General features: G+C 47.5%; 1 protein-coding gene across 1 annotated transcript in view; it reads right to left on the bottom strand.

Moving 5' to 3' along the window:
• LOC149365130 (neprilysin-2-like) overlaps positions 1–9,566 on the bottom strand; it is a 97,883-nt gene extending 88,317 nt beyond the window's left edge. The window contains exon 1 of the mRNA XM_089575219.1: positions 9,439–9,566. Within this exon, the coding sequence (XP_089431345.1) occupies positions 9,439–9,494 (56 nt within the window). The 5' untranslated portion in view covers positions 9,495–9,566. The remainder of the gene's footprint in view (positions 1–9,438) is intronic.
• Between the last annotated feature and the right edge of the window lie 15,134 nt (positions 9,567–24,700).

Genomic DNA, 24,700 nt, shown 5'->3' with positions numbered 1-24,700 from the left:
ATCTTTCTTTTTCCCCCGTTCTTCGTCTTGCTGCGCTTGCCTGAGTGCGTCGAACGGCAGTGCTCCGGCTTCTTTGATTCAGAGGCTGTGGAAAATGCTTTCGCGTTCGTTGTCGCCGATATGGGGCTCAGTGAACGAACTTCCAGGGAAATCGACTACGGCAAATAAGTTTCGAAGGATGAGAGCAAAGGGAAAATAATATTTGTTCGCTCGCAGGTGGGGCTAGACGGCGTGCGGAGAGCGAGGCGACATGCAGAGACAGCGAATCGGGAGGAGGATGTAAGCGAGACATGCACCACCACGGCAAAAAAATCGCTAACGACTGTGAAAAAGCAACGACTATGTGTGGCAGTTGAGCGGTTCAGAGAAGTACATGCTATAATTAAGCTTCTATGAGATCCAGCAGCAAGTTATAGGAGTAAGAACAGCTGGAAATAGGAAGCCTTAGACGACACGCGTTCCCTGAGCGCTCAGACACGCATGGTCGGCTGTTTCAGCGTCACAGGAGACACCGAGGTACTGCTCGTTGGGGCAATTACCCTCGCACTGACGCTGATTGATCGAAGAACGGAAGAGAGGGGGAGCTTGGGCTCAATTCTGGGTGACCGATTTGAGAAATTTTGATGGGGTAAGCTCATTTCATTTTCGGCTGAAAATCGCCCTGCCGATTATTAATAGTGACTTTTGTGAAAAAGAAAATTGCGCGGTAACTGTCTGACTTCTCGGTGGACACCTCAACCGTGCCGTGAGGGAAGAGAGGAAAATGTGAGCGGAAGAAGAGAGAAAGAGGTGCCGTAGTGGAGGGCTGGGGAATAATTTCGACCACCTGGGGATCTTCAAGGTGCACTGATATCGCACAGCACACGGGCGCCTTTAGCGTTTCGCCTCCAGCGGACGATCTCCAGACACTGTTAAAGCGGTGGAACGGGAGTAAAAGTGCTCTCCTTGTTTGACTTTCGGCTGTGAATGATGAGCGCAGATCAGGTACCATTTTGTTACGTGATTGGTAATTTCATGACTTGTAACTTATTTCTCCCTAAATTGTCGGAAAATGCGCAATCTCTGGCAGCCGTATAGGTGGATTAGTCACCTTAGGGCCAGAGCTAACGGTTCCATAACGTGACCTGCGTTAATCGAACGTCACCCTAATGAACGAGATTTCGATAACCAATACGATCAGTACAGGTTGCATATGCCTGCCGGGCCGCTTATCGTACGTATGCTTGTTCTATCCGGTTCACTTATGCAGGGACACAGCTTCGAAAATGTTAAAGGTACTGAAAAAAATTTGCAGTGGTTTAGCTCTGGTCAAACCTGGAGGATTTCGAAAGCAACGACGACAGAGAGAGAGGCGATGGAGAGCGCGCGGCAGCGGCGGCGGCCCCGGCACGCTAGCTATGCGCCGCTACTGCGCATGCGCAACTGTCGAGCGCGGCGGCGGCACCTCTGAGTCACCCGCGCTGCGACGGCGGCGGCGCGCCAGCTGTGCGCCGCGTGACGTCACTGCTCCTCGCGCATGCGCAGCATGGCCTTGCCTCAGCTCCGCGAAATGGCTCGGCGACTCGCGCAGTGTTGCTTTCGCAACAAAAAATAATCAGCTCAATGTGCTTGTTCCTGACTTTCTTTGAGTATTTGCGACATCCCGTAAAGAACAAAGGGAATTCGCACCTGCCGGCACAACGCTGCGTGAGCGGTTGCGAGTCACACTTAGAAGGCGTCAGGATGTGGGCAGCAGCCGTGATGTTGTGTCGCGTGAGTTAGTGGAAACATATTTTATCAATCAATAAAGCCACAACGTATCAGTACGCCTTCACATAATGGTTATAAGTGGGTATGTGGATATTTCATATTTGCCAAAGACACTGGAGGAGGAATAACACAAGCATGTGCTCTCTTTATAAATAAATCTTACTAAATAGACCTCGCGTCCCCCTCTTCATGCGTGTCCTTTTGTGTTTGCGGCGAACTTAGCCGGGCTACGAGCAGAAATCTCGTGGACAGCCTCCGCTGTCGCGCTCGCCAATCGCGCGGCCTTTCCATCGCATCCTCGACATTCAATGACGCTCAGGTCTCTGAAAGACGACGAACAATCGGCCGCCAGGGGCTGAGGGAAGGTAACCAGAAAGAGGAATTCTCGAGCTCAAATCACCACTGTAAACGCTACCAAAAACAATACGGAGTAGATGACATTACCTACGGAATGTCGAACGCTGGCGGCTGCTTTTTAACCGTGCGGCGTGCACTGTGCGCCTCGAAACCTACGCCCAACTTTCACCAGATAATGGCTGTCAGCTTTGATTCTCCGACCTGACGGACCACTCCTGTATGAATAACGTTCTCATCAACCTGAGCAGGTGCACATATAGCGGTGTCCCTGGAGCGCGAAGATAAACGCCATTTTTGTCAGTGGCACGATGGGAAAGCGTTCGGCTGTCTTTGAGCGCATCGAATTTGTCGCAGCGCAAGGTAACGCGTCGTTTTAACAAAGTACGTTGTGATACTTGTTTCGGTATTCTGAAAGCGCAAGATGCTCTGTTGCCACTTTAATAAAGCGTCCGACCTGTTGCTGTATGAGTGGTGCCTATAGGTTTCGGTCCGCTGGCTTCCTGTGTCGCTTTTTGCCTTCTCTTCCAGGACCGCTGCCATTTTATGAGTTTTAAAAGAATAAAAAAAATTAGTAAGAAGTATACAAAGTCAGAGTCTTCTGAAAGCAACGTGAAAATCTCCGCGCCCCTTCGAGCCCAGTGTTTGCAAGACATGGGAATCAGAAGCGATTCAGGGCCGCCGCGGTGGCACAGTGGTTATGGTGCTCGGCTGCTGACCCGAAAGACGCGGGTTCGATCCCGGCCGCGGCGGCTGGAATTTCTTTGGAGGAGAAATTCTAGAGGCCCGTGTACTGTGCGATGTCAGTGCACGTAAAAGAACCCCAGGTGGTCGAAATTTCCGGAGCTTTCCACTACGGCGTCTCTCATAGCCTTAGTCGCTTTGGGACGTTAAACCCCATAAACTAACTAACTAACTAGAAGCGATTCAGGTATACATCACGATGTACTGGCTTTTGTGCGGTTGTCTGTCACATGTACTACTTATCATTGACATATTCAAGGGCCAGGTTCGAAACAGAAAACTCGTATCTTGCAGCTAAACCCGCCAGAACGAAATGGTATGCTATGGAATTTGAAGTTTGACGTCCCAAAACGATACATGGACAACGAGGTATGCCGCGGGCTCCAAATCAATTCAGAGTGTGTCAGGTTCTTTAGCGTGCACTGACATCGCGCAGCAGACGAGCGCATTTTGCGTTTCACCTCCATCGAAAGGCGGCCATCGTGACCGAGACTAAAGCCAAGTCGCCAGGTTCAGCAGTAGTAATGGAAGGGCTCGGATAAAGACAAAACTTTGGAAAAAAACTACTTCTGCCTTCTTTTAGGAGGCACGAAAGGTTGATAAAAAAAAGCGGGTGCGGTCTATAGTTGCTCTTAACAAACATAATCAGCAGTTATTCCGTTCGACATTAAATGTGCGATGGACGGTGGGGTAAACAAAAAAAAAATAAAGAACGCGAGAAAGTGCGCTTCATTGAGTTTCCGATCAAGTTGCAAAATTATTTGGAGTTTAGCCATGACATAACGATTACTTATCAGTTCATTAAAGGGGCTTCAGTGACTGCGGCATAAAGCGCTGTATTCTCGTGTTGTGCCTGTGTCTTTCCATTCTACGATGTCAGAAAAGTTGTGCTGCTCAGTTCTGCATGATAAACAGCCTATACAGGGTGAAAAACTCAAAACAAGGTATTTAAATCATATGCTATTCCTTTGTTAACAATTATCCCTGCATAACAAATTTAATTGCTTAAAGAAAAGCCTCGATTTGGAAACATTGTGGTACGTCTGTTTTTCATTTATGAAAAAATTCATAGCCTCTAACTGCCCACCATGATGATGACGACAGAGGAGCAAGAAAAGATAGATTTCCTCTCAGAGTACTTTTCTTCACTGCAACATGAACATACGTTACGTAAGAGTTCTTTGTACACCTTATCACACATTTAGACTTCTTAGCCTCTTGCGGTGTCATTAGCTTAATTACTTCCTACAAAATCAAGTTAGCTGCGAAGAAGCAGCAACCCAAAGTTCTGACGTGGGATAATGCTGGCTCAGGGTCGCCCAAATGCAGCTTCCAACTGGCGCCCACTGTCTAGGACTGTACGGCAGATTGTTTCTCACTGCCCCAAGCTCTCTGATAACTGTCACAGTCACTCTGCAGGCACTGTGCAGTTGCAGTCACGACAACTGTACCAGTTACATGTTACAGTCACTCACGTACAACTTGCCATTTTTACCGAACAAATGCCGACATGAAAATCTCGAATTAAGCACTTTGAACACAAAACAGATGCGCGAATATTTTTGCAAGTGATGCCAATTTTTTGTCTAACTAATGTTATTAATTGAATTTTAATTGTTCACTGTTTCCGTCCTGTATGCTTCCTTGATAAAATGTATTCGCAGTGTTGTTCTATAATGAACCTAATGAAATTCCACAGCAATGTAATAGAAGGTATGCTATTGCACTAAACTGCTCATAGGTGAAAACACATTGCCATGGAAGAAAATCTCTGCATATGTGTTCAATGTTTTACACAGTGCTTATGTGCTGCTGCCTTGTAAGGGCGTCAGGCACCCTCAAGCTGTCAATGACAGCTTTCTTCCTGATGACCTTCAACTCGTCGCTGGAAAGAAATCATTGATTGATTGATTGATTGATTGATTGATTGATTGATTGATTGATTGATTGATTGATTGATTGATTGATTGATTGATTGATTGATTGATTGATTGATTGATTGATTGATTGATTGATTGATTGATTGATTGATTGATTGATAACGACTGGAGCCGGACCAGGGTGTATACCTGAGCAGAATCGACGAAGCAACTGCACCAACTCTTTCGAGCGTGGAAATGAAGATTAACGTAACGTCTCTCGTTGTCTGCTCTACTATATACGTTCGGCTATGTTACACTGCACTGGCCCTACTCTCTTGTGCAACAAGCGTCGAGGTTTTTCCCATCTTGTATGACTCCAAGATGTTTTTTCAACTTCCCCCGGATGTTGCATGTATAGTAGGGGTTTGTGAATATAGTTTTTCCAAACCGAATCGAATACGAATCGAATAGTGATAAAGCTGAACCGAATATTTTGACGGGTATTCGCACAGAATGAATAATCGAGCGAAACAGCGTAGCGCTGTGGTGGTGATGTTATAGCTCTATATATAGTTGTCAGAAGAGGCAACACTGATCTCTACTAGGGAGCACGCTACATTAAATCACTATATACAAGTAAAGTCTGTGATGGTCATGTCAGGAGCATTCGAAAACTGCTGCTTACTGGTGGTGACGACAGCAAATAAACAAGCGCCCCATCTCGGGAGGCGTCAGCTATGAGCGATAGCCTTCGAGATCCTGCATCTAGGCTTGGAGTGCGAATTGCCTGCGCACTGCCGCATCGCCCACTTTTGGATGTCATGTATGAGCATCACGGACGCCTCAGCACGGATGAACCGCGTCGTGGGTCTGAGCCCCACGGGCCAGGCAGAACGATCACGGCAGCATGCTGTGCGGCGTCGCTGAGTGGGCCCGCGTTTAGAAACACTGGTGAAGCAAAACAATGTCCCAGTTATTCAAAAACTTTGAGAATTTGAGAGAAAATTCGATTCGTTTCGAGTTATTTGAACGTACACTATTGGATTCGTTAAGCGAATCGAATAGGAGAGTATTCGTTCTGCTCTTCGAAAATTTCGATATTCGCCCAACTCCAGCACTCGTACTCCAGGCAGACCGTCCACCTGATCTAGTGTCACATATCCCCGACGAGCTTCACAAAGAACCTTCATTTGCACTCGGCATCCTTGCCCCTTCTTTGTTACAGCGGTGCGGGCTGCTGATCCCGTTGAAATGCCTTGCACACCCGGTCATTCGCGGTATGTTTTCTGTCGTCATCATCATCATCACCATCAGCAGTAGAATCAGTAACCATAACTACCTCCACTGCAGAACAAAGGCTTCTCATGCACATCCTTCCAAATAACCCTGTCCTGCGCCAGCTGCGGCCACCTTATGCCCGCGAACTTCCTAATGTTCCTAAGGCACCGGCATTTCTCTGGCCATGCGCCTTTTGCTTGGGGGACGTCTTAGTTTGAAATGTTAGGCCTACTACCAATACCTTAGTCCTCTGTACACTATCGCTTCCTCACCCGGCCCTCACTACCGCGTATAGGTTCACTTCTTACGTAGGGTAGAAAACAACGCCCGCTAGACGAGTATCGGATACCTCTTGGCCCAATTGGCCGTCCCTGCATGCGAACCTGGGGCATTGTTAGTTTCAGTGCCCCTCTTCGATTTCCCTTCATGCCTCGCCCACCACTACACACATGGAGCGCCGGGCTTGGGTCGCAGTGCAGGGAAGGCCACTCTCTGCCCTCAACTTACTCATCGGAGGCATTTAATTTATGCTGGAATAGAGCGATCCGCACCTCTTCTCTCTCATCCTCGAGGTTAACAGATGCAAAAAAAAAATATAAAAGCGGTAATCTCATTTCAGTGGATGGAGCTCGGAATAGTGGAAAGTGCGTCAAGGCGGAGATTCATCGTCGTGTTTCATGCGTACAAGATGACGTGGAGGAGAGAACAAAAACACAACGCCAGGGCAGGCGATCTAGGAACCGTGGCTCCCGATTCCGGCGTTGGCTCTACGACGGAGAGGTTCTGCCCTAGTCGGACTGTTTCGTCATGGCGCGCCACCGCCGCAGCTCGTCTTCGTCGGCCGGCTCCATTGTGGCGGCCGAGAGGAGAAGAGCCCCTCGGGCGCAGCCGCTGACCCGCTTGGAGTCACTTGTCCCGGTCGCGCAACGAGCTCTCTATAGGGACGCCCCGACCGCTGCGCCCGGGGATTGCCACCCGCTATAGGCTGCGTGCCAAAGCCGAGGGGACCAACGAGCGGCTTCTGCAGGGAGGGAGTGAGGACGCCTTCAATGGGCACCAAAACAACAATAAGCACGCGCGTGCAATTAGGAAACGCTCGGAGAAAGGCCCGGTTTCGCAAATGCTGTTTTTGCCTGTTCGATGACGACAAACAGCGTCGAAATCAGACAATATCCGTGTGCGGGAGGTCCACGTGGTCGAGGAAGCCCATTATTAGATAGCATGCCGGTCTCGTAACTTGGCAACGAGCATTCGAGGCCACAGTGTTTCTGAATGCATTCGAACGTTATGAACCTGCACTTCGGGCTATGAGGAAGGTTTAACTGCTGTGCAGGGTTCAGGGCAGTATTTCGACCGCCTTGTCTTCCTTAACGCGTGTCAAAACGTCGATTGCTTCTGATGGCTTTCCCTTATTGTACTTTGCCTCTGTCGAAAAGTGGCTGCGTCGGGGTGCAGCGGGCCTGCGACCTCTATTCGGCAGCCCCTCGACGACCGAGCCAGGTGCTTCCCGGCTTCTCTGGAGCATCGGCGCGAAGACGTGTCTGTCAAACGGAGAAGCTTTCTTCCTCGGCGCTCGACCTGCTTCCTGCCGGGGCTGCCGGGGCGTCTGCACTGAACGCGGACTTTCCCCGGGAAGAAGCGTTGTAGTCTGCTGCGCCGCAAAGCACCATGCGCGCTCGTAGCTTTTCTCCGGAGAATGCAAGGCCACGCGCAGTACAGTGCACCCGCCGGGGAGGCTTGGGTTCCAGCTAAAGGTCACTGGAGTGAATCCTGGCCGAGGAGGCCGCATTTCGACGGAGATTAAGTGAAACAATTTTTAAAAATCGGCTGTGCGATGCCAGTGCACGTTAAAGAATCCCAAGTAGGTGAAATTAATCCGCAGCCACGCACTACCTCATAGCCCACTTACAGATTCGGTACGTGGGACACCCGCATCGCATAAGAACTCTAGGCAGGTAAACACAGATCGTTGGGCAAACTCCGCAGTGAACTGAATTTATTGATGCGCTTTTTCACGGCAACCGTGCCAATCGAGCAAGGACCTCCGGAGCAACTTTATTTGTTCTCTAGGCGACTTATACTTTGGCTTGGCTCACATCATATCGTCTATAAAGGACCACGGGCGAGCAAGGAGGCACGCGTTGAAACCTGATGAAAGGAAGCCAGCCTCAGTAGCGACGCACGACGCGGGGCACCCCACGGGCTGAAAGCCGGCGTACTGAGTTTAGCTGACAGAGGCAACATCTTGGAGGGATGTAATAATGCTTGTTTGCACTAGAATACAGAGCAAAGACTGCGGTTGCTTTCTTGCGTACAGACAGTGTTAAGTTCTTGAAAAGTGGTAACAAAGCCAGACAAAGCCCTGGCATACGCAAATTAGAAGCGCAAAGATGACTGCGTGAGAACTAGCTGCGTCTTTACTCTCGTCAACAAAAGAATTCTGGTGTTTTAATACTAGATAAAAAAAAAAGGCCGTCATGCGTCATTCATTCCTTCTACATGTGCATGATCCATTGTCGTCCCTGTTGTTTTCATTCTCAGATAGTCGGCTACAGTGTATAAACTGCAGTAATTAACGCCTTACCAAAGCCAGTCGTGAGTTCACTGTACCGCCTGTGTGGTTCTCTGTGCATACCTGTTCCTGCGCTGTTTCGTCAGCAGCACAAAGCGCGTCTCTTGGATTAACAAACAACACATGTATCCATCACATGCATCAAGCACTTTTATGCATCGTCGCAGGCATATTTTACAAAGTTAAAATAAAAAAGAATAAACAATGTTTACAGACATCACCAGTGTACCGGCGTCCTCCGCGTGCAAGTCCAACATTCTCGGAGAAGAATTTTGAAAATTGTGAGAGACTGTTATGGAAGTAATGAAAGTAATGGTCCATTCTTCTGACATGCAGCAAACCTTTCTTTTAAACTGTTTCCATCGATCGCATCGAACAGTTAAGATTGCCATAGAAAGCTCATGGGAAACGCATTTCATGATAGCAAAAACATAAATTGAAAAAAAAATGTACAGCTGCCGTCGGGTGACCTGCGGATACACTGATTGTTGTAGTGAAATCTTGCATGATATGAAAAAATTGCGTTCATAAACGGTTTCCCGCTCAGAAATGCTTCTGCCCAGAATTGTTGGGTGTGCTTTCTGGGGCGCACAGACATGAAGCGGGTGCCCAGCACCGTGCCATCAAGGCGCACTGCTTCTGCGGGTCCTGCCCCGAGTCACGGAACCGACGGTGCGTGCCAGCTCCCCGCGTAATCACGCGTTTCCCAACGGCGCTTTCTTCTCCGCCGACCTCCGGCTACTGCTCTCTCCGTGAGAGCGGCTGCTGCAGCTGCCGCTTTGCACACAGTGCAAGCACGCGAGACAATGACGGGGGAGGAAGAAAGTCGGCGTCGCGTGACGTCACCAGCGCAGAGAGGGAAAAGGTGAGAGTGCTCACCGGAACTTGTCCAGGTCGCCGCTGGTGAGCGTGAGCTGGCTCACGCTGACTGGCATCGCGGCGGCGCCGATAGCCCCCGCTCGGCGTTGTTGCGCGCGCGCCCGTGTGTGTGCAGCGGTCCCGGGACACGCGGCCCCCTTTTAAGCGGCCCTCTCCCCAGTGACCCCCTCGCCCGCACGGTGGCTCCCATCGGCGGCGGCGGAGGCCGCGTCGTCAGTGCAGTGGCGGTGGGCGCTGACCGCTGCACTGGGGGTACGCCACACGTGGTGGACTCGTGCCTCAACTTTCACACATCGCTGCAAGCAGTAATCTGAAAGAAAAAGTAATAATAATTAATATGCACTTTTACTTTCCTTCAAGTTGTATCTGCAAGTTCGGGAAGGATTAGTTGAATTACGTCGAAGTATATCGGGTCTTTCTAGTGTATAGAACTAAAAATAACTGATCTAAACAGTGCTTCATTACTGGTTTTCCCCAGACTAGCTTGCCTGCAGTGTCCGGTCGGTGGGCAACTCTCGGTGAAAAGAGGATGGCCTGCGGTATCATCCGCACAGGGCATTATTAGAATATATAATATATTCTATCCCGCAAGAAACCCGTCTGTTACGCGGAAGCCGAGAGATGGAGCGGGAGGGGCGAAGAAAGGGTTGACATTTTCGTCCTCTCTTTACATTTACTTACGATTACTCCTATGCCACACAGCCGCTGGCCATCTCTTATAGCAACGACACCATTGTGTGTTGAGTATCCTTAGCAATATGCAAGCTGTTTATCGCACAGTCTTGCGAGCAAATAATGTTTTTTTTTCGTATACTTCTTTCAGAGATGCAGACGCTCGTCACACTGATATTTCAGCTGTTCTCCCAGCCTCCCTCGTCGCCATGATTGCAAACAAAGGCATTGTTATTTTCTGCGTACAATTAAGCAAACCAGAGCACGCGATATTTTCGGCAAGACCACTCGTGCACTGTTAACGACCGGAGTGGATCCACGAGATATGCCCTCCTGCATTGCGGCACTGCCTAATTGACTCGTGCGCACAACGCAGGCATGGACAAGCTTAATCACTGTAGTTAGATTACACTTTATCTAGGAGCGTAAATACTGCATAATACAGGCGACAGCACGAGAAAATATAGCATCCATAGCTAATTACGCAGGTTTTCACTGCTGCGCCGAATGCATGGAAGCCGAGTTGCGGTCGTCCTCTTCCTGCGAGCCAAGGGCGATGTTTTGATTTTGTCTGTATATTATCACACTTTTCTTCCCTTTATTGGCTGCAAAGTTGAGGAAAAGCCGTAGTTTTTAGTCGATAATGGTATTAACAACATGGAAGTTGGTACCTTGTAAATTTGGAGGGCATTTCGACATAGAATGTATTCATCGTGTCGAAAGTTCATTTCAGTGCTTCAGAGCACAATTATGTGGACGTGCGTCTGCGGATGACTGACGAGCGAATAAATGAAATGTTGGAGCGCCGAGCCTTTGAGGATGGAATTGTTTCTGCAGCTGACGCAAGTGAGGAAACTTGGAGCTGCAGTATTGCAGCACTTCCAAAGACGTTAGTGCGGCACACGCAGCAGGTGCATCTTAGAGCGCTGTGCTACAAGAACAGACGGATATGCCATTACAAAATATTCTTCAGTCTATAGAAGTTCATAGACTTTCATCAATAAAGTTTATAAACTATCTATAGACAAATCCCATGGACTAGTCTATAGGCACAGATTTATGGCCATACACGTTTGGTTAACTTTTTTCTACGACAGTCTCTAGACTAGCAAGATACAAAAGGAAATATCTATATAGAAATATCTACACGAAAGCAATATACTCTGTAATAAGTCTGTAGACCGTCTATACGCCACTTTTTTAAAAATTTGTGGCAACAAATGTGACTAAAGGATATTGAACAGTATTTTCCTGCGTCTTCAATGCAAACAACTTTGGCACTAAATTTCCAGCTTGCAGTCACTTGAGTGATCGTGCAGTTGATAACCGAAAAAATAGAGCTCTACATACAGATTTTGGGACAACGGCCTTTTTGTAATTACCTGCATTAATCAGTGAAATAAATCCTTTCTTTGTGGAGACAGGTTAGACAAAGTGAAGCTAATGTAATAGTTAATAATGTAATAATACAGTATAATAATGTAATAGTAATGCAAAAATTTGTTCTTGCTCTCTTTACAGCATTCTATATGCTTCTGCGCATGCTGCGATTTTATTTGAAGAAAAAGCAATACTTTTAATTGGAGTGGAAACAAACGGTTTCTGTGGGCTTTTGTTTGCGAAGAAAGCTACATTGCAATCAGAGAGTTTTTGTTGTTGTTGTTGTTGTTGCCCTGGTGGTTTTCGTAACATCGTCTTTTCAATCTATACAATGAGAGTGCTTCCTTCTTGCTTGCGCGAAAGGCTGCTGCCTACGTAAAAACCCTATATGCAAAGCTTTATACGAACGTTTATCGACGACCTACGACTTTGGATAAATAATAAACATGGTAAAGTCATTTAGCTAATAATGATTCTATTGGTTCACAAATTGGTTCACAATCTAGTCGAGCATGGTCCCTTCTCTATTCTTTGGCCTAGTATAAAGATTTATTATTAAATCAAAATAAAGACGAAGTCTTCTGCTACGGGTGGTGTCCAGGCGAAGGCTGCACTAAAGTATACGAAGACAACGAGCTACTGTCACGTCTATAGTCTTCTCTTATGAAAAATCATGACACCTTCGGCGTTAGTGCTTGCTCAAAATCTCGTACATAATAATAAGTAGACGTTTTTGAGTTCGGCTATTTACTGACGTCAGCTCTTTTAGAGCGTCCGCAATCTCTAAATTACTGCCAGATACCTAAATTTGGTGCCGAAGAAAACCGTTATAAAGAATAGACCAGAAAGACTGATATTCGGCGAGCTATCCGAATACGTACCGTCAGTTGCAAAAGTTTACAATCCACCGCGCCGTTGATTTCAATGTTCGAGACTGAAAACACAATAGCGCTAAAGCGAGACATACACATGAAAGACTGACGCAGGACATGCTCTAACTTAATCTGAGTTTATTTACTGCCAAAGCAGCAAATATATAGAAAATTTAAGGCGTGCGCAAAAAACAGGAACACAAGGCGTCAACAAAACCGTTCAAGACATCTCGGTCTTGAAAAGGCGAACCTAAGTATCGCTCACACAATCTATTCCCCTCTTTTTTATGTGAAACGCTTCAAAAACCTCCCGCGCCTTCATATCTCCACTCCTGCCCCGGATCTTTATCTCCTGAAGTCGTGGTTCTCACTTCTTACATTGCTTGCTTCCCCCCCCCCCCCCCCCCCCCCCTCTTCGGCCCATGTTCTGCCACACGGTTACACACGAAGCATTCAGCGCAGTGCTGCGAAAGATGTGGACCTTCTAGTTGTTTTAGAGATCGTGCATGCTCAGCAGCGTGGTCATTGACGCACCGCCCCGTTTGGCCCATATAGGCTTTTCAGTATGCTTTTGCGCATTAATGATCCTGTGTAGCGCTATTGCCTTTTTAGTCTCAAATAATGCACCATTTCGCCTAAATTGGCGTTCTTTTAACCCATCCGTTGATTTCAATGGCACGGTGGACTGTAAACTTTTGCAACAGACGGTTCATTATATGGCCGCGCTTCAAAAAAGGCCAGCATCGCGCTTCCCTTCTCGTGCGCTGAGCAGCGAAAGCATACTTGTAACTTGTCTCCCCCGGCTCATGCTCTACAGTGTTTGCTTGCATGCTAAATGACCAGGCCAGGCATGGGATGGTTCGAGTAGAAATTGAAGAAAAATGGCTGTTGAATATTTCGTAGGTGCGACCAGGAGGGCCTACTGTCTTACCATCAATATGAGAGGAGGGGCACTGCGATTGCTTCCGTTGAGAGTGGACTCACGCCCAGGAAAGCTTAGGTTCCTTTGCTGCTCGAGAAGCAATGCCTTCCACAAACGCCCGATGAGCTTCCCATATTCGTGTATTCAGGGCTCGCTGGAAGTTTTTGGCAGCAAGAAGGTCGGCCGGCTTTCGAGTTCTCTGGGCACGCCGGAATAGCTGTTCTTTTTGCTTGCATAAGAGTATGATGTCTCCCGCAATACAAGGGGAATGGCGTATGTGTCGAGCTCTCCTTGATGGTACAGCTTCCCTTTTAGAACAGGGCTGTGCGTGGCATGCGCCACCATGCTCGACGCTTTTTTTCTTTGTATCTCCCCAAACAATCTGTCAAAGCTGACGATATCATGTACAAATTTTCCATTTTTCTTTAAATATAAAATCAATTAGTTTTTAAGTTTAACCAAATTTTAATCCTCAACTTGCATCCTTAGGTAAGCACTACTTTTGAGCCAGCCATCTTCCAATCGCTTTTTGCTAACGTCTACCACACATTCATTCACATTACCTTTGTTATCTCAAAACTCTAGGGCTTCAGGGAGAGCGACTGTGCGTGTATCGATATCTGGATGGATACTGCCACATTTTGAAAAAAATATATACAATTGTTTCTGCAGGTTTACTACATCATGTACATGTGTCATCTTCTTAGTTTGTTCTTTCTTTTTTACTTTTTTCGTCAAAGGCCTCGTTAAAGGGGTAATACTTGAGGAGTGGGCGTCAGAAACGGCGGTAAGGATTAGAGGTGATTTTCGATGGCTGCCTTCAATTGACGACGATCTTCTAACAGTCGATGTGGGCGGGAAGGTCGTTTCATTCCAGGAATGTGTGTAAAAAAGACTTCTTAAATGCTGTTGTACAAGGATGGATGTAGCGGGACAAATGATGGGCTGCACGGATGCAGATGTTACCCGACGGCAAGGTATGAAAATACCTGTGAAAGAGGCATGCACAGAGGTACTACTTCACGGCGGGAAGCTTAAGCGTGGAGATTAAGGTGTAATTTTAATTTAGTTACACTAGTGCGATAAAAGTAACTGGAAAGTAGGAATCTGAATGTATTCGGGCAAGTCGATTTCGTTAGTTTGGTGAGGATCAAATATAGAATGTACATGCTCTATTTTGGGGCTGACTAGTCTTACATGCGCGATAAGTTAGACAGCAGGAAGTGCTTAGGCAAGGTTACAGCCTAAATAGTCAAGGGTGCGAATAGCAGAGTTAACAATTTGGCCAATATGATTGCACCGAGATAGGTCTCCATGATTCACTCCATTATTTTGTAACAAACACTTGGGATAGATATGGGACGATAGATATTTGGCCATGATCGGTTACCTTTTTTGAAGACAGGAACGACCTTCCCAACCTTCCATATTCTTTTTGTACCTTCTCGTTCTAAGGCATCCTCTCCCTGTTATCGTTAGTTTCCTGAGGCGTTCTTCATATGATATTTCACTCAGAGCTCCCTGTGCTTCGAGCGACCTCTAGTCAATGTCCCCCATACTGCCTGATTTGCTGTTTTTGTCGTGGTCACCTACGGCTTGTCTGCCAACAGCTCTATTTCTAGTCCCGAGTGAACTTCTGTCCTTAGGCACAAAACCGCATTCCCAAAGTAAGCCCTGGCACCATTATTCCTTTCCAAACACCTCTCAGTGCTTCATACTTGTCGCACCCCCTAAAGTACTATGTTTGGTTTTCGCTGCATCTCTTCGCCGTATTATTTCAACGCCCTGCATTGTAAGCACTTGGTCAGTATAATGAATGGAAATCATCAGACCTTACTTAATTGCGCTAAATATCAAGCTTACAGTGTCTCATTCTGCACAAGTATTATCCAGAGTCTCCAAATCTTCTTGGCTATCAGCTAATAGTACAATATTGTCCGCATACGTTAAACTCGGACAACCCTGGTTTAGTCCTTTGTATTTCTCAGTTGTTGTCTCACTTCTTTCTTATTCCTTCCCATGCAATTTATCATCTTAGTTTATATCCTTCACAATAATATCATCTCACGACCGATACTTCCATCTTTCAGGTGGATCAGGATAAAGAAGAGGGCCGTACAACGACGATGAAGTCTATTTCGTAGCTATCGCGATTCCAACCACCTGGGAGACAATACCAGTTGGCTAAGATTGTTCAACCAACCTCTCTGAATTACACCGGAGCCATATTCGTTGCGAGTGTCCTTGATATGCGGACGGCAGGCAGCCCTTGAAGCCACTGTCGGTCGCCTGGATATGCGCTTCATTTCTGAGGAAACCATTTTGGTCGCCTGGGCAGATATCGATCTGGCCCGGCACAAAGAAAGGGCGCTTCTCAAGTTTCTGAGCGAATCAAATAGGGCTAAACTCCGGTCTTTGCGTCACAGGGGGCGGCGGCATGCGTCATTCATAAGTGCGTGTGCACACTCCGCCTTCGACGCCGCGTGTATCGCGACATCATCCTCTTCACGCTCTCACATTTCTGCTTTTCCTCCTTTTTCCAACACAGTGTGGAGCAGCAGGCATGTTCCTCGGCCTACCTTTGCACCGTTTCTCATACTGAGGCTTTTCTGACTTCCACCTAGCAGCTGTGGCCATGGTTTGAGCATCCGCCTCGCATTTGGAAAGTGCCGGGTTCGATCCTCAGTGCCGTTGGTTCCCCATCTGTGATCCAATGGGTGCAAGCTTTCCCCTGGTCTGGTGCTCGGCTTCTTTTGAGAGAAATACTTGGGAAATCGGTCTCTGAACCCACCTTGAGAAGACGAAGGACACCTTGCGCCATTACGCTCTTTGGCCGCAGATGCCTTTGCGCCATAAAAATTCATCATCATCATTATCATCATCATCTCCCTCCTTTCTGCAGTGAGGAGTTCTGTAGTGATCTGGCAAACATATACCTCTCGCGAGAAACCAGGCTTACAATTCAGTTATTTTTAACACTCTGTTTATCCGCACTTCTTTTCTGGCTTTTTGTGCCAGTATCTCCAGGTGAATGGACAACATCATTAACGGAAAGAAGTTATAGCTGTATGCTGGTGTGCGTTTGGGTGCCCTTTAACACAGCAAACATTGCTGAACTTAGCTCTGCCTAATTCGACAGGTGCGCAAACAAACGGTATGCGGCGCGCGACACCGACATCACGTCGCTACCAAATACTTCATAGTCGAACAGCGCATTTGCCTTTTGTTCCTTTGTCTTTTGTTCGCTTGCTCACCGTTTGTATCTTTGGAGGAAGTATGTAGGCTAGCTAATATAAATGCTTTTATGCCAGCCCACGTCAGAGCCTGAAGAGGTTTACCTGCGCCTCACACGCAGGCAGCATGGCGGGCTTCGCGTCGCGGCATTGACATGTGGTGAGTCTCTGTGAGCGGAGCGGTGAGCGACCTCTCGGCCCCATGATCATTTTATTCGCGCACTACAAGAACTGCAAAGAGCGCGGGCGGAGTGAAGAAACGGCGTCCCTTTGCAATAGCCTCTGTTTGCTCCGCCCTAATGACCCCTTGCCAACGAGGAGAGTAGGCCAGCTGGCAACCTCCACTCAGACGAAGTTGGACCATCGTTTCATCGTTGCTTCCCGTGCGCACACGCGAATAGGCATGTGCTACTCTTTCCTTTCTCGTTTGGTCTCCACTCTGCGCCATCTTTCAAGGTTAATTGGGCCAGGCAACACACTTGAAGACGCATATCCAATGCACGTACAAATTCTGGTGCCACTGTTTACCGCAACTGGCAGTGGCTTAGTGGCTATGGCGATCGGATGATGAGCCCAAAGAAACGAAACCGAACACCGGCCGCGGCGGTCGCATTTTAACGGAGACAAAATGCAAAAACACCCGTGCGCTGTGCGATGTCGGTGCATGTTAATGAACTCCAGCTGGTCGAGCTTAATCCGAATCCCACCGCTGAGCTGTCACTAATAACAAGTGAGCAGCTTGTGGACATCTAACTCCGCATGCCATACAATAGCATTTTTTTAAATATACTTCGTTCTCGGTGAGTGGAAAACTGCAAAAAAATTTCTATTACAAGTATAGAAGGTAATTTTTAAATTTAAACATTTTGATCTAACCAGTATTGCGTGCTGCGTTTGTGAACACGTAACTCTTAGGCGTAACATATTTAGAACGAGGACGCATCATAACTGCCTGTCGGCACAACTTCCGCAACAGGCCCTCGACTATAAATACTAACAGATGATATATTGCTAAGCATGCGTAATAAAAAAAAAACAAAGAAACCAAATATTTCAAGGCATCTCGGACGTCTATGACCGCACGTCACACAGAGAACTAAGTTAGCAGCTTGAATTCTGACCTTAGGTGACAGTTCCCGTGAAGAGTACATGGTAAACCAATTAGGATCCCTCTCAAACTTTTCACAGATCCATCATGAGGCCCCAGCGAGGATACCTATTACACCAACAAAGCTAGTTTAGACCCAATTATACGGTTAATTTATTGAATTACTCATCAACATGCCGCTGATCAGTGGTATAATACCACTGTTACTGAAGCTAGCAAAGGTGCTCCCATTTTTCTAGTATGGTGATAACAATATTTAACTTAGGACCTGCTTAACCGCCACCGTGTACATGCAGAATGCTGGAGAAAGTAATTTACAAATATATCACCGAATTTGTCCAATGCGCAGGGGAATCCATTGTTGAGTAGATTTTTAATAAGAAAGCAATATACTAATAAGCATTCACCAAAGCGCAGTCATCCGGCAACAGATAATAATTAGCTGCAAAGCTTGCACAGAAACTTTGCAGTCGAAGGAAAAAAGGTACTGGGTTCGATCCTTGGGCAAGGAAGCTTCGACTACGAAGTTACTGCGAAAGCTGTGTAGCTTAGCGTTGTAGCCGTATATACACTACTCTTGGGGGGGTGCATACGACTAAGTATTATTTTATTATAAGACATAAAGCTTACAATCTAATAACTTGTTTTCTGATTTTCGGCATGGCTTTAGACAGGGCTTCAGCGCCATAAGGCAACTAATTGGATTATCCCACGATGTTCCCAGCAACTTTGATTTTGGAGCCCAGGTCGATGCCCTATTTACTGACTTTCGTGAGGCTTTGAACATAGCACTACATTCTCATATGCGGGGAAAATTAATTCCCATAATTAATACTCGCTTGGTTCATTGGATTCCTTCTTTTCCTGTGCGTCGTTCATAGTTCCTATGTTATAGCACTGCTTTCGTGTTGATGCGTCACCTGGCGTTCCTCAAGGGTCGGTTTCAAGAATGACTTACCTCACAGCACTACCTCTCTCAAACCAGCATTTATACTAACGACTTTTTTTTTTTACTTTACACTCGTGTGGTAGGTTTTACATATATGCGATACAGCCACAGCGGTGGCTCAGTGGTTATGGCGCTCGGCTGCTTACCCGAAAGAACCACAGGAGGACGAAATTATCCATAGCCCCCTAATTCGGCGTCGCTCCCAGCCTGAGTCGCTTTGGGACGTTAAACCCCATAAACCCATAAACATACGCGATGTCTGGCAAATGAAAATTTATTGTATTAATACTGTGCTGATCTCTTTCATTACTAGCGCATTCCCTTCATTACTAGCGCATCATAGCACAGGGTTTTAGAATGTAAACATTTTGACCTTATATAGTTACCCCTCAACATATCAATTTCGTATGCACCAGACAATTACAAAAATTCTAGGAATGATTACGACACTCCCGAAATCGATATCTGAGCTTTTGATTTTTCGGCGGCGGCAATGAACTTGCACTTCGGCGGCGCGAACTAAAGCCACTGATGGGCTTTAGCGCGAACTGCACAGCAGGGTCCTCTCTCGGCGGCGACGCTCAGCTGCTGCTTCGGCGGCGCTGCGGAGACGAAGCATTTCCATAGGTTGCGTCGCTCATTCTTCAGAAAAAACCGGCCCAGATTGTTTTTTGTATTGCATTATATAAGCAGGCGGTCTGTACTAGAAGACAACGCTGTGAGTGGAGTGGCCGACGCTGACAATGTGCAGCACATTTCACAGAGAGGAAGAAGACGTTGTTCGATCTGTTGTCGCCTCAGCTGTGCTGTATTTCCTAATTTACCTAATTTAACTAATTTTATTTATTTCCTTCGAAGACGGCCGCAAAGCCGTACTGTCCCTATGGGAAGGGTGAGGCTGCTCTGGCGCCGGCATTTCTGAAGGGACCGTGCCAACCGAAGGAGGCCAGCGTGGAGGAGGCGGCCATGGTTTCACAGGACGGAGGTCAGCCCATAGAGCAGGAAAGTTTGTCGATCTCGACAGCTAGAAGTAAGCCATATTGAACACCAGAGTGCTTTCGGCCTTTACACATTAGCCATTTTCCTTGACGTCGCAAAGGCTTATTACAGTATCCTTCAGAGCCCACCACTGAATAGTTTGCAAGACATAGGTGTACAGGGCCGTCTGCTAAGATTTATTCACTCCTTTGGCAGTGATCGCGCGATTCTAGTGCGGTTAGGGAGTACCATAAGCACCGAAAGGGCTGTCTCGCGAGGCGTTCCCAGGGAAGTGTTCTTTCCCCCATGCTTTTCAGCGTTGTAATGGCTGGTCTCCCCGATTCAGTGCAGGAAAATATCAGGCATGTGCTTATGTGCATATGTGCATGCAGACGATATTTGCCTTTGGTTTACCGGCTACCAACACAAGCGATTAGTCTTGATAGCTCGACAGGCCCTGCTTTCAGTACGAGATTACCTTCAAGGTGCGGGATTTCCTCTTTCAGTGGAAAAATCCAGCTTCGTCCTTTTTCCAGGTATCAGAAGACGTTATGCGCGGTCACTCTTGCATTCGTCAGTACAATCACATGTGCTTTTTGGGCGTCTTTATTGACTACCGTGTACAGTGGCGACAAGCTGTGGATTCGACTGTTTTGTCTCTGTCTTCGCGTCTGAATGTGATTTGTAGAATCGTCAGTGAGCAATGGGGAAACCACCCTTCCTCAATGGTCAGACTTCACGAAAGCACTGGTGATTAGTCTCATAACGTACCAACTGCCTTTAATTTCCTTCTCGGTGTCAAAGCTTGATGGTCTCAAAATTTTGCATAGAAAGGGCCTAAGAAGAGCCATTGGAGCTCCGCAGGCGGCAGCGAACAATGCAGTTCTTCATGAGTCGCTATCGAAACCTCTTAGCCTTATCGCTCCACAAAGGTTATTACTTATGCAACTTGGCCGCCTCGGAAAGACGGCAGCTGGGCGAGCCATTTTGCAGCGACTCCAAAAGAGATTTGAGTTCCGAGCCTACTTGGCACAATCCTCTTAGTTCCCTAGCCTTGGTGTTCAAAGACAAAGCAAGCGTTTGAAACCACTCTGGTCATTTGCGAGCCTCGACTGTACGGTCTGTATTCCGAACAAGCGCGCTAAGCGCAGTTCTCCTTTGGCGGCAACGAGTTCGCATCGTACTCGAACATTTAGAAACAGAGCATGTCCGCCATCTTCTAATGTTCACTGATGGTTCTGTGGATAAGGCCAGAGTACCTAGAGCAGCAGCTTTCGAATTCCTTCTTTGAATACAGCATGGAGCTGTACGCTTTACTGAAGATGTGCCCTCCACAATGGCCGAAAGCGTTGCAACTGAGGCGGCTTTACAGAAGCTAGGGTTTTATCCGGATCAACGTGCTGTGATCCTGACGGATACAAAATCTGCCCTTCAAAGCTTAGAGCGCAGGTTCCTTACTGGTGCCTTGTCTCTTAGTTCTCTATGCATGGCGCACAATGTGCACAACAGAGGCTTCTCCATACGATTCTAATGGGGGCCCTCACATATAGCTGTCATAGGCAACGAGGTGGTGGGCTGTCTCGCCCACAAAGCGCTGTCAGGTAACCCATTCAGAAAGGTCCCTCAAGATGCCAAGAGAGTCTTCAGAGAAGGGGTACTCGGCCATTGCAGTACACTATGGAGTTCACCCAACGAGCAATGTGTGACCAAGGAACGAAAAAGATCCCAAGCCACATTACTACATCGCATTCACACGGACTCTGCTCGTAACCCTGCAGCATGGATGTATAAGAGTCTGGCATCGTTTCCGCTGCGTTCCATATGTGGTGAGTGCGGTCATAAGGAACATTATCTTATCTGCTGCCCAATGTACAACACGTAGAGGTGTGTGTTGTTGGCTTCCTTCAAGAAGACGGGAGCCCCTCAGAGTTCCCTTCAGGACATTGCCTACGCGCGCGGAAAACAGTCATGTAGAAAGGAGGCTGCACACCGTGTTCTAAGGTTCCTGCAGGTCACGGATCTGGACTCAAGATAGTCACAGCAGGCGTTGACTTTTGAGTGCTATGGGTGATTGTATTCATAGCAATAGATCAGTCAGTACTCAGGTACGTGCCTCATTTGTGAAAATCATTTAAGTGTCACTACAGTGAAGCAATTGCCGGCAGAATCCGCAAGGCTAACATCATCAGTAGCTTGCAACTTGCAACAGCCTCAACGTCACATTTCGCAACACCACCCGCCAACGGAGCGGAGGGCCCGCCAGCGAGGAGGCAGCGAGTGGGTGCCGCGTGCCGCCGCAGACAAATCTCCATGGAGGAAAAAAAACTGAGGAAGGAGCGGCCAGCGACAACCTTGAAGCCTAGTCTTAACAAGTAAAGATATAGTAAAAAAAAAGAGAGTGTGTCCCCCCCGTGATCACACCACGTGATAGCGTGCGGTAAAATCTAGCCCCCCTGCGCACGCGCATGCGCAGATTAGCGCGGCAGACTGACTGTAGATCAACCTCCTTGCTGTAGACGCCCGCGCCGCGGGTCGCACATATGCGCGCACTAAAACATACCAGAATCAAAACATAAAGTACAGACTCGGAGAGCGAAAAACTGAGGGAGAAAACGGCTTCGTAAACACTCGGCTTGCGAACGCTGGCCGCGTGACGTCACGCTCCCTCCAGTTTTTTTTTTTCCTCCATGCAAATCTCCCATCCTCATAGAGCTAATATAACCAACCATCCCCTAGACACCCTACCTCCGCTCATGCCATCTATGAGTTAGCGACGGTACTCTTGTTCGCTCGGTTACACCGACGGCGGCGACGGCGACGCGGCTCAACCCACGAACGGGCGCTTAAGAGCTGCGCTCTAAAGAAATGGGGGTTTTAACGTAGTTAAACCGAAAAGACGTGAGAAAACATGTTAGCCTGGTTGGCTCATAGTTTTGCTTTCCTGGGCCGTCGGCACGTGTGGCGACAATATTAGTTCGATAGTAGTGAAGGGTGGTGGGTACGTGGGAAGCGCCGGCGACGAAGACTCGCACAAGTAATCGATGAAGCAGCGGCGTGAGAGGCAAGTTCTCCTTCACAATCGTCAGCTGAATTATTAGTCTAAATTTCTCGCGCTGGGAGAACGTAGATGAATTGCAGGCATTGAGTCTTGAACTGTTCGCCACGCAACCGAAGACCAACCATTAAAAAACGCGAACTGTCCAGATTTTGATGCAGAAATGCAGTGCAGCTGCGAAGCCGATTTGTCGCCGAACTCGATCCGCTCCTCGGCCGCTGCCCGTCTCTTTTACCCCTATCTGACCGCAATAAGCTTGTGGAAACTTATGCCGCTTCCTTTCTTCTGTCTTGAGGCTCAACGAACCGCACGACAATTTGTTGGCATGTCGCGAATTATGTTTAAAAAATAGCTGGGGTTCAACGTGGCTTGAACCTAGTTTTACGAGCGAAAACTCTTAAGGCATGGTCTCCACTGTCTCAGATCAAATGTCGAGGTTAAGGTCAAAGGTCAAGGTCAGGTATCCAATGGCCATATGATCACGTGGTCATAATACCATAGCTTGGGCCTTACCACCACGCAGTTAAGTTCGGTTTGACTTTGTGAGGCATTGAAGGTCATTGTCTCATCCACATCGAAATCGGGAGTTTTTCGAGGAGGAGAGCTCTCGCTCTAAAACACGCAAGTCTGGCACATCTGATGCGGACGGTACCGCTTTTTGCCTGCACAATGAAAGTCACTGCTGATGCTAGCGCCGCCGCATCTACGTGAAGTCACGGCCTGACGCATGTCTGTAGAGGATGCGATGAAATACGCGAAATGGATGACCTTTTCGCACTATTCTTGTTTGACCGACGCCATAATCGTTCACCACGTCATCGCTAGAGACACTAATATTATCGTAGCGTATTTTTGCTTCCGAATAATGTGTAAGCCATTAGTAAACATGCATCATACCATTAAGTTTGACTACGCAGTAACTATATAATTATAATTAAGTTTATGCCTTCATAAGGTTTCGGTTTCAGTAGTCGAAAGACTGGTAATGGCGCAGTCGAGTGCACACCAGATCACGTGAGGCGCACAAAAACTAAATGGTTAGCGCGCTCGGCTACTGAGCCAGAGTTGCGGGGTTCGAATCCGGTCGTGGCGGCCGAGTTTCGATGGAGGCGAAACGCAAAGGCGCCCGTGTGCTGCGCGATGTCATTGCACATTAAGGATCCCCAGGTGGTGGAAATTATTCCGCAGCCCTCCCCTACGGCACCTCTTTCTCTCTTTCTTCTTTCACTCCCACCTTCCTTCCGTCCTTTATGGCGCGATTCGGATGCCCACCGAAGGGGTGAGACAATTACTAATTACTACGTCCATATGCCGGCTTCTGTACCAGTTTAGTGTTAGAGATAGAATGAATTAAAATTATAGAGAAGCGGTTATTTTGTAGTCCTCATGTGCCTCACGTGATCTCATACTCGTAACTCTTAAAGTACGGACGGCAACTGAAACTGAAACTGACGCTATGAGGAAAAAAAATTTCTGTAGATATTATTTATAGAGCGCTGCCGATTTGCACGTAATAGTCCAAGTTTACTTATGTCGTACGCATCATTCCAGAGCAAAACCACACTCCGAAAAATTTGGTGTCTCCATTTCTTTGACGTCGGCCATTTATCGAGCAACGAAGCAATGATAGTACGAACGCGCTGTCGGAGAAAAGAGAGAGGTTTATTTGAGGGAAAGGGACAGAGGTCGGTCCAGGGGATCAATGCGTGATGCTACCCTGCACTGGAGAAGGGTAATAAAAGAAAGAGGGTTATGAGGGTTAATGGGGGTTTAACGTCCCAAAGCGCCTCAGTCTATGGTGGACACCGTAGTGAAGGGCTCCGAAAATTTCGACCACTGGGGGTTCTTTAACGTGCACTGACACCACACAGTACTATGGGCCTCTAGAATTTCGCCTTCATCGGAACTGACCGCCGCGGTCGGGATCGAAACCGCCTCTTTCGGGTCAGCAGCCGAGCGCCTTAACTATACTGAGCCACCGCGGCGGCTGTCTTGAAAAGGAATTTGGGCCCATGAAACCTTTAGGATGTAGCCATAGAAGAAACTGCCTTTTTTGAGAAGGCTCGAGGTGTTAGTAAAGAATTGTCTTCTCT

This window comes from Amblyomma mixtum, chromosome 2, assembly GCF_055824585.1.
Source record: "Amblyomma mixtum isolate Tamu chromosome 2, ASM5582458v1, whole genome shotgun sequence".
Lineage (NCBI taxonomy): Eukaryota > Metazoa > Arthropoda > Arachnida > Ixodida > Ixodidae > Amblyomma > Amblyomma mixtum.
Note: the sequence above shows the minus strand (reverse complement) of the source record. Positions and strands in the feature narration are given on the sequence as shown.